Below are 9,810 nucleotides of genomic sequence, written 5' to 3'. Positions count from 1 at the left end.
TATGATCTACTGAAAGATTTAAGGCTGACCACAGAGTCATCGTGTTAAAAAAACACTAGGCCTCCACAAAGACCTTTAGATTTAATGGCAAATGCATGTCTAAAACCCAAACAAAACCTCATATCATGTGCTCTCTTAGCGGACAGTTTGGTATCTGAGAGAAAGACCAAGCATGGGTGATGCAGCTGTATCAAGCTACAAATTTCCTGAACTGTCTCGGGCCGCCCGCAACCCCGACAGTTCATGCTAAAGAGATTCATTGCTCCCGACGGTACTCTCCGAGAGAGCCCGCCGATCTCGAGTTGGCTGAGTTTAAGTCTCCACCATCCTCTTTGTGCCTCTGTACCATTTCTTTTGAATTTTCCCTACCTTCATATGCCTCCTTTCCAACAGAAGTAATATCAATAGCCCATACGTTGCCATCTCTTTGAACATGATAAACATTTCTCTCTGCCGATCATCCATATCTTCACCAAATTTATCATACCTCATATCCAGTGGCATAGATGAAAACATTGATATGATATCACTTCACCAGGATCAAAAATAAAAATAAATATAGGATACCAACCTTGCCATCTGAATTCCCCTGCTTGCCTACCATTTCGTGCACTATGAATGTCCATGAACATCAGAGTATTATCCTGACACATGTTAATATCTTGGAACTCCCCTCCCGTACATCCTATAATCATAGCTGCCTTAGATTCCACCGTTAATTAAGGAACAATCTTCCGCAAACTAATAAAAGTGCTGCAATTTTCATCAGTCACTTTGCCTTCAATAGTTAATTGCTAAACTTGATTCAGATAATACTTCTTTGTCGGAGACAACCATTAAGGCAGGAGGCGCAGAGTCCAGACGAACGACAAACCCACCAACCTGCACGGATTGTTCCTTGCCAATGACGTCCAGGTCGCGGGAATGAAAGAAAGTCGCCGCTTGAACCCGCAAAACTTGCAAGCATCTCCCCAGGTCATGCGAGTTGCGGACCAAATGCAACGTCCGTGCCCTTAGCTGTTGTAGGACCATCAGATCCAATCCAAGGCTCCCAGGCGCCATTTGTATGGAGCCAAGAAGGCCATTAGGAGCAGCATCAAATCCCATATGAACGCCTCAGGCTAGGAAAAGGGGATCTGGAGTGAGCTTGAAGAAAAGGGATGGAGCAGAGCTATGATAGTGGGGGAAGAATCGAAGAAGAGAGGCCGAGGATATCTACAACAGGGAAGGAGGAAGATCAAGAAGGGGGAAATCCGGGGAAAGGCTGGATCGGAAGGGGAATAAGCTGGGAATGGATATCAGGAGGAAGAGGAGGACGACATATCGCCAATCGCCGGCATGTGTCCAAGTCTCTCACGTCACTGACCTGCTTAACTCTTCGACCACACATCCGTATTCCCAAACAGTGGCTAATTACCAGCACTTCAAAACGAACCGTATAAGGATTTGGCCCAGATCCCCATGAGTTAGTGGACGCGCACGATATCACGAGCATCTGTGCTCGCGACTAGTTACTGCATGTTAAAAAAAAAAAACTCTTCTCCAACTAACAACTTGCCATTCCAGCCACCCTCGCGGACAAAAATGATGGCAACCGCTCACCGGAGCTGGCTTCCTCTCCCCGTTCAGCGTCTTCCTAGCAGCTGGCTAATTACAACACTTCAAAACGAATCATATAAGGATTTGACCCAGATCCCATGAGTTAGCGGACGCGCACGATGTCGTGAGCATCTGTGCTCGCGAGTCGCGACCACGTCCAGAAAAAAAACTCTTCTCCGGCTAACAACTTGCCGTTTCAGCCACCCTCACCAGTCAGTGTGGACAAAAATGGTGGCAACCACTCACCGGAGGTGGCTTCCTCTCCCGGTTCGCCGTCTTCCTAGCAGACAACCCATGAAAACGCCCGTCTGCATCCTGATCTCCACACGAAACCGCGCCCGCCTCCCGCGTTGCCACCTCTCCCGTTCGAGTGACCCCACCCCCACCTCGGAGGCACAGGTTACCGACTCCCTGCGCGTCGCCTTCGCGTGCGGCGGCGCGGGGGGGCACGTCTATGCCGCGTTCGCGCTCGCCGAAGAGGTCCAGGCCTCGCTCCCTGGCTCTCGCTCCCTCTTCCTCGGCGCCCCCGCCCCGTCCCTCGAGTCCGCCACCGCCGCGTCTTCCTCATACCCATTCGCCCCCGTCCCTCCTTGCCTCCCCCGCGCGCTCCTCGCCGCGGCGCTGCACCTCTACCACTTCCGCCCCCACGTCCTCGTCGCCACCGGCGGTCCCCCCGCCCTGCCCAGCTGCCTCGCCGCGCTGCTCCTGGGACTCCCTTTCGTGATCCAGGACCAGGACGCCGGCCCCGCCCCTGCCACCCGCCTCCTGGCCCCCCTCTCTCGCCGCGTCTTTCTCGCGTTCAACGCGCCCGTCCGCCTCCTCCCGAAGCGCAAGTGCGCCGTCTACGGGAACCCCGTCCGCATGTCCATCCGCAACCGCAGGATGTCCAAGGCCGCCGCCATGGCGCGTTTCTTCCCCAGGGCAGGGCTGGTGGAGGCGGAGGGGATGGAGGTCGTGCTTGTGCTCGCCGGGACGGTGGGATCGCCGCAGATCAATGTGGCAGTACTTAACATGTATTACGAGATGCTGTCGAGAAGGAAAAATAGGTACATCATATGGCAGACGGGACCAGATGATTTCTGCGAGATGGAGAGCCTCGTCAGGGCCCATCGCCGGCTGTTTCTGACACCGTGAGTTCCCTTCCTTTGGCTGTATGACGTTGTTTGTACTTGGGATGTCAGTTTCCTGTTAATTGGCCTGCACTGGGGATCTTGCTGCATTAATGGGAATGTGTCAAACTTTTTTGGAAGATGCATGTCCGTTTGGCTGTATGATGTTGAGAAAAATAAAATGGTGGATTGATGACATGGAATGTGTAGTGAGGTGAACTGTGATCTTTTCACTTTTGCTCAAACTAAACATGGTTTAGGTAACATGGTACCATTCAGTAGGCGAAGATCTACCTTCTATGATGACAGTACTAATTAGTATTCAGAACTAGGAGAAGACATGATTGTGATATTCCTACAAGCACCACGGATAGCATTACGATACATTTCTGTGTTATGATCTCATAGCCTATGTTCCACTTCTGAAACTAGAGTGTATTGGTAACAAAACCTTTACATGGTACTTGATCCAAATTTGACCATAGCTCGGAATAATGGTGAAATAGAGAGTATTAAGATATTTCCTCTTTCTGATGAATTCCCTTGCAGTAGTAACACTATTATCAAAGTGGACTGACAAAAGAAAGAAAGAACACTCTTTCTAGTTCTGATTTGTTATGTAACTCTAATGCGTTCTCAAATCATGATGTTGGTTCGGTTGCTGCATCAACTTAGTCTGTATTTGCAGATTCTAATTTCAACAACATGGTATGGATCTTTGGTAGTCCATGATATTTTGTAATGTGCATTTGTGTAATGCTCTAGCAGAGCAGTTTTAGTATTGGTTGAATTATTTTTGTTTTCCAAGCTTTGTTGTAAGTTCTCCATACTGATTTATCGTATCTCTTCATATGAAGATTCTTGCATGAAATGGACATGACATATGCTGCTACTGATGTTGTCGTTTCTCGAGCTGGTTCTGTGGCTTGCACTGAGATATTGGTCACTGGGAAACCGGCAATTCTGGTATCATATATCACATCAAGTTACTTGTTATGTAATTCCATTTGTTTTATTTTTATGTACCTAATTCTACCATTTAACAACAGAATGCAACCAGGTTAACCTTTGTTGTGCTCAAATTATAACTTTCATGTTTAATATTTTGCATATTTTAAAACCAATTCCTCTTTGCTGTGTTAAAAAAAACTTGGATGTTCTAATGAAATTGATGCTATGAGTTGTGTCAAAGTTTAAAGAATAACCATATAGTAACATATTTGGAGTGCAGCAACTAGAAAGGTCTTCTCACTTCTCAGGCCCATAAAATGACCAATGCCGTCATGCTGTGCCAAAGACCTATGTGCTGCTGAAAGTATTTTTTATTTTAAGTAATAGAAAAGGTGGACTAATAATGTGCATTTATTGGCCACAAACTGCAAGACCAAACTACAGTACATGTTACACGTTTTATCCTTTTTCTCAAATTTGTCCATGCAACTTTGTTTAGATAATTTGTTTTCTCTTTCTTTCAGATACCCTTACCGACAATTGTGGATGACCATCAAACGAAAAATGCGTATATCATGGCAGATGTCATGGGAGCAAGGGTCATAACCGAAGATGAACTTGATTCTAGTAGTCTAACATGCATAATTGATGAAATTGTTGGTATGTGACATCAACTTACTTTCATGAGTTATACATGATAATATCAAACACCGGGGAAGCAATTTTTATCATGGTAATTATTGGAATTCTAACTTGTTTTAGACTTAGCATGCTTTGCAAGATCAAAATTGATTATACTAGATGGAAACAAAAAGTTGCACTTGAACTGAATTGTCCCCTTATTAGTTTGTAGTACTTTCAACCAGGGCGCTTGCTCAAGTATTGTTGCGTGTGGGAAACACAATACCAGGGAGCAAGGGATGCCCCCATTTTTGGTTCAGTGAGGGGCGAAGAGACACACAAATCCTACCTCTACGACATGGTGATGTTTACACAGGTTCGGGCCGCTGTGAAGCGTAACGCCCTACATATTGCTGGATTTGCTCACTCGATGTGATGAACAAAGTTTACAAGAGATGGTTTCCGTTACCGAGGCCGCCGGGACTAAGAAACGGGCTCTAGTATGTGGGTGTAGACTTGCTGAGAGTCGAACCATGATCTGGGTAGCACGAACCTCCTTTTATAGTTCCAAGGGGTGGCCATAATTGCTACAGGGCAGTAAATATGGTAGTTGTACAGTGGAGCACCTAACTCACTAAATGTGAGAGGCACGTGTCGTCATATTCCGTTGCCATCCGGTACAACCTTTGCACACAGTAAATGGCATCTTTCTTGTCAGTTTTGATGGTGATAACATCCCAAGGCCCTTGCATTTTGAGGGCGTTGTAGGCATAATGAGATGCCACCAGGTCAACGCGAGCCGCCGTAGTATGCTGTTGTAGGGAATTGGGGTATCAGCAATGTCAAAAGTGATGCTCTCTGTGCGAAAGTTGTCAGGATTGCTGAATGTGACCGGTAAGGTAACCTATCCAAACGGCTGAGTGGATCCTGGGTTCACTCCCTGAAACGTTCCCATGGGGTGAAGATGCCCTGCCAGGATCTGCATGTTCTTGGAGAGGGGGTTGAGGCCAGCGCCACCATCAAACAACATCTTAGTGACCTTGATGTTGTTGATTGTAGGCGAGACTACTAGTGGGAGGATACCAACGCTCGCTGTGCAGTCAGGGTGATCCCCAACATCGAACGTGATTGGGATGGCGGACCACTTGAGTGGCTGTGTGGCCTCCACACGAGTCTCGACTGCAGTCAGGGTGATCCCCGACATCGAACGTGATTGGGATGGCGGACCACTTGAGTGGCTGTGTGGCCTCCACACGAGTCTCGACTGCATTGAGCTCCTGCGACAACCGTTCTTATTTTCTGCACCTTGCACCGCTCCTCGGTGAGTGTCCTCACTTTCCTGCAATCCTTGAGGTCGTGCATGGTACTCATGTGGACCGTGCACCACGACATTGTGATCAGCAGCAGCTAAAGCTTCCCCTTGTTCGCCATCCTTGAGTTCGTGGGATCAAGCTCCGTGTCCAGGACTTAGCCCTGCTTATGCTCACGATTTCTCTTCTTGCCGGGACCACCAGATGTCTCGGCTACATCATTGTCCATGGGAGCTTCCCTGGGAATCCTTCTACCTTCCTCCACGCGCGCACACTTATTAGCCAGCTGAAAGAGCTCGTATATAGTGCGCACTTGGTGCGTGTTCAGCTTCTCGCGCATCTTGGGATTGCGCACGTTCGCGTGGAACATGTCAATCGCTGTTGCAGCGTCGATGTGGGAATGCTTGTTGCACCTGGCCGAATCTCTGGATGTACTTGCGTAAGGGTTCGCCTGAATTCTGAACAAGAAGGCAAATCGCTCTTGATTCCTGGGCCCTTAATCGACCTTGGAAGCCCCAACGAATTGATCGCATAGGTCGTGTCAGGAGCGGACGGATTTTGCCGGGAGGTTCATCAACCAGTACCGACATTGGGCTTGAGGGCCAGAACCAATTGGCCATAGCTGTGTCCTCAGCCCCTGAGGCGTGCATCACGGTGATGTACATGTGCAAGAATTCGATAGGATTGGTCTTGCCATTGTACTCAACGGGCGCGTTGGACTTGAACTTGGGCGGCCAGACCACTTGGTGCAGCTCGGGCACGAACACAGGGCAACCCGCGCCATATAACACTAACCCGTTCACGAGAACTACATTGTCCTTCGCCCGATGACGCTCCATCTGGACGCGGGCGTCTTCGCCACGCTGGTCGGTGAGGTCGTTATGGAGGTCTTGGTTGCGTGGCGCTGACGAAGATGCATGGTAGGAGCTAGGACCCTACCGGGTCTAGGGCGGAGGTTGTACGGGAAGGAGGAGGGTGGACGGAGATGCGAGCGCGGCTGCCGGCAACGGGGCGCCGTGGCACGCTGAAGAAGAGGCGGCGGCGGCGCAAGGTGCGGCTAGGGTTTAGGGTTTCGGCTACTCTGGGAGCCGGGCAATAGGATTTGTCTTATTGCTTAACTCTCAAAAGAGTCTTACAACTTGTTTATATAACCACGATGTGAATAAAAATAAGATAACTTGTGGGCTAAGCCCCTAACTAAACCTGCCCGGTGGGCCTCCTACGGGCATAAGTCTGCCCGATCATAACATCTCTCCCCGCCTGCGCACTGCCCGATCATAACATCTCTCCCCGCCTGCGCAAACAGCTCGTCCTCGAACAGGAAGTCTGGGTAGTGTTGGCGGAACTCCTCGCGTTGCTCCCAAGTGGCTTCCTCCTCCGGAAGTCCAGCCCACTAAATCAACACGTACCACACTCCGCGGCATAGCTGGGCCTGCAACACCTTCTCCGGTCCCGGAAGAAGACGCCCGTCGGAGGTCGGAGGAAGCGCGGGAGGGGCCGCAGGTGGCTCCCCACGGAAGGGCTTGAGCAGCCCCACATGAAAGACGTCGTGGATGCGAGCATCGGCCGGAAGCTGAAGGTGGTAAGCCACCTTCCCTATGCGCTCCAAGACAGCAAAGGGCCCGACATAGCGAGGACCCAGTTTACGCTTCGCGCGTGGGTCCAGTGACTGCGTAGAGCGGTGAAGGAGACGCAGCCACACCTAATCACCCACCGTGAACTCCGCCTCGCGATGGTGGTCGTCATAGTAGTGCTTGGCCAGCTGCTGGGTCTGAATGAGGCATTGCCGGACCTCTGCCAGCATCTCGTCACGGCTCCATCTCGTCACGGCTCCGCAGAAGATCACCGGCCGCCTCCGTCCGAGCCGTCGCTGGATCAACTGGTAGGATGGCCGGGGGCGGTCTGCCGTAAACCACCTCAAATGGCGTGGTGCGTAGGGCGGAGTGATAGGAGGTGTTGTAGCAGTACTCCGCCCACTAGAGCCAATCCACCCACGCGCGAGGACGATCACCTGTGACACAACGCAAATACATGGCAATCACCTTATTGACGACCTCGGATTGGCCGTCCGTCTAAGGGTGGAAGGCCGTGCTCAGGCGGAGCTTCACGCCCGCCATCCGGAAGAGATCGCGCCAGACATGCCCCGTGAACACCGGGTCCCGATCGCTGACGATCGAAGAGGGAAACCCGTGGAGGCGGACGATACCGTCGAAGAAGGCCCGGGCTACGAACGCCGCAATGTAGGGATGGCCGAGCGCGTCGAAGTGAGCATACTTGGAGAAGCGGTCAACCACCGTGAGAATGACCGATTTGCCGCCCACCTTGGGGAGGCCCTCGATGAAGTCCATGGAAATATCTGCCCAGACCTGAGATGACACCTCCAAGGGCTGGAGCAGACCAACCGGCCGCATTGTCTCCTTGTTACGCTGGCACGTCACACAAGACCGCACCCAGTTGCGGACCAGGGCCCGATCACCTGGAATGTAGAAGTCTGCTCGGAGAAGATGGAGGGTTTTCTGCACACCCTCATGGCTCGCCGAGTGGGCCAACAGCAGCACCTGGTGATGGAGATCATCGTGCGCCGGCACGAAGACCCGACGCCCATGTAGGAGCAACCCGTCGGCGAGGCGCCACGGCTCCTCCAGCTCACCCGCAGCCAGCTGCTGCTGAAGGAGGAGCGTGTCCGGCGCGGCCGCGGTCGCCCGACGGATGTCGGCGAAGAGGACGAAAGAGGGCCCCGAGCGGATGCAGAGCGCCGCCCCCTCAGAGTCATCGACGGCGGTGTCGACGTCACGACGAGACAGGGCGTAGGCAACGGTGTTAAGGCGGCCCGGACGATACTCGACGGAGAAGTCGAAGCCGAAGAGCTTACTGATCCACAGGTGCTGCGGCACGGTCGACAACCTCTGGTCCAACAAGAACTTGAGGCTGTAATGGTCCCGTGCGAATCCGGAAAGACCGACCCCACAGATAGGGCCGCCAATGACGCACCGCCTGCACCAATCCAATGAGCTCGCGCTCATAGGCCACGAGCTTAAGATGACGCGCGGCAAAGGGCTTGCTGAAGAAAGCGAGGGGTCCACCGCCCTGATGAAGGACGGCGCCGAACCCCGCACTGGAGGCGTCTCAGTCGACGGCGAACGGGCGGTCTAAGTCAGGCATCTGAAGGAAGGGGCGGAGGACGTGCTGAAGATGCTCCGCCCACGAGGCGTTGTAGATAAGAATATCATCAAAGAAAACGAGCACAAACCGACGCAAGTAGGGGCGGAGGACGTCGTTCATCAGAGCCTGAAAAGTCGCCGGTGCGTTGGAGAGACCAAACGACATGACCAAGAACTCGCAGTGGCCGTGGTGAGTCCGAAACGCTGTCTTGGCGATATCATCCAGGTGCATCGCACCTGGTGGTAGCCCGACCGGAGATCGAGCTTGGTGAAGAAGCGTGCCCCATGTAGCTCGTCCAGGAGCTCATCGACCACCGGGATAGGAAACTTGTCCTTAAGAGTCAGGGCATTAAGGGCGCGGTAGTCGATGTAGAAACGCCACGTGCCGTCCGACTTGTGGACGAGGAGGACCGGCGCGGGGAACAGTGATGTGGAGATCCGAATAATGCCCAAGGCGAGCATGAGCGCGCCCTGCCGCTCCAGCTCGTCCTTCTGCAGCTGAGGATACCGGTAGGGCCGTATTGCCATCGGTGCCGAGCCCGACAGAAGATGAATACGGTGGTCGTAGACCCGGGCTGGCGGAAGGCCCTGCGGCTCGTCGAAGAGGTCGTTGTGCTGCTGCAGGAGGTGATCCAACAGGGGAGGCTCGGCCTCGGTGGTGGTCGCGGCCATCTGGAGCTGGGGCGTCGCTGATGAGGCGCGCCCAACGCCTTCCCACCGGACGCGGCGGCCAAGACGACAGAAGGTCATCGTCAGGGCGTCGAAGTCCCAGAGGATGGGGCCGAGACTCCGCAAAAAGTCGACGCCGAGGATGAAGTCGAAGCAGCCCAAGTTGATGCCGGCGCACGTGATGGTGAACTGCTCGTCGCCGATGGTGACGGGCACGTTCCGTGCCAGCCCATGGCACCGGAGACGGTCGCCGTTAGCCACGGTAACCCGAAGTTGCTCCCCGCCCGTCGGCTGAAGTGCTAAGCGCCGCATGGTAGCCTCAGGCAGGAAGTTATGGGTGGAGCCCGTATCCAGGAGGGTCACCACGCGCTCGCCGTGAATCGTCACCGG

General features: G+C 52.9%; 1 protein-coding gene across 2 annotated transcripts in view; it reads left to right on the top strand.

Annotated features, from left to right (window-relative positions):
• The first annotated feature begins 1,710 nt into the window (after nucleotides 1–1,710).
• Nucleotides 1,711–9,810, top strand: part of LOC123069875 (UDP-N-acetylglucosamine--N-acetylmuramyl-(pentapeptide) pyrophosphoryl-undecaprenol N-acetylglucosamine transferase) — a 41,905-nt gene continuing 33,805 nt past the window's right edge. Inside the window, exons 1-3 of one of the 2 annotated variants that reach the window (XR_006433117.1) lie at nucleotides 1,711–2,729; nucleotides 3,566–3,674; nucleotides 4,184–4,392. Coding sequence is in view for 1 of the 2 variants with exons in the window: in XM_044492833.1 (XP_044348768.1) it covers nucleotides 1,828–2,729; nucleotides 3,566–3,674; nucleotides 4,184–4,319 (1,147 nt within the window). In the remaining variant the exon portion in view is untranslated. The remainder of the gene's footprint in view (nucleotides 2,730–3,565; nucleotides 3,675–4,183; nucleotides 4,393–9,810) is intronic. The other variant, XM_044492833.1, reaches the window with a different exon arrangement.

The sequence above is a fragment of the Triticum aestivum genome, chromosome 3B (assembly GCF_018294505.1).
Source record: "Triticum aestivum cultivar Chinese Spring chromosome 3B, IWGSC CS RefSeq v2.1, whole genome shotgun sequence".
In the NCBI taxonomy this organism is placed as follows: domain Eukaryota; kingdom Viridiplantae; phylum Streptophyta; class Magnoliopsida; order Poales; family Poaceae; genus Triticum; species Triticum aestivum.
Note: the sequence above shows the minus strand (reverse complement) of the source record. Positions and strands in the feature narration are given on the sequence as shown.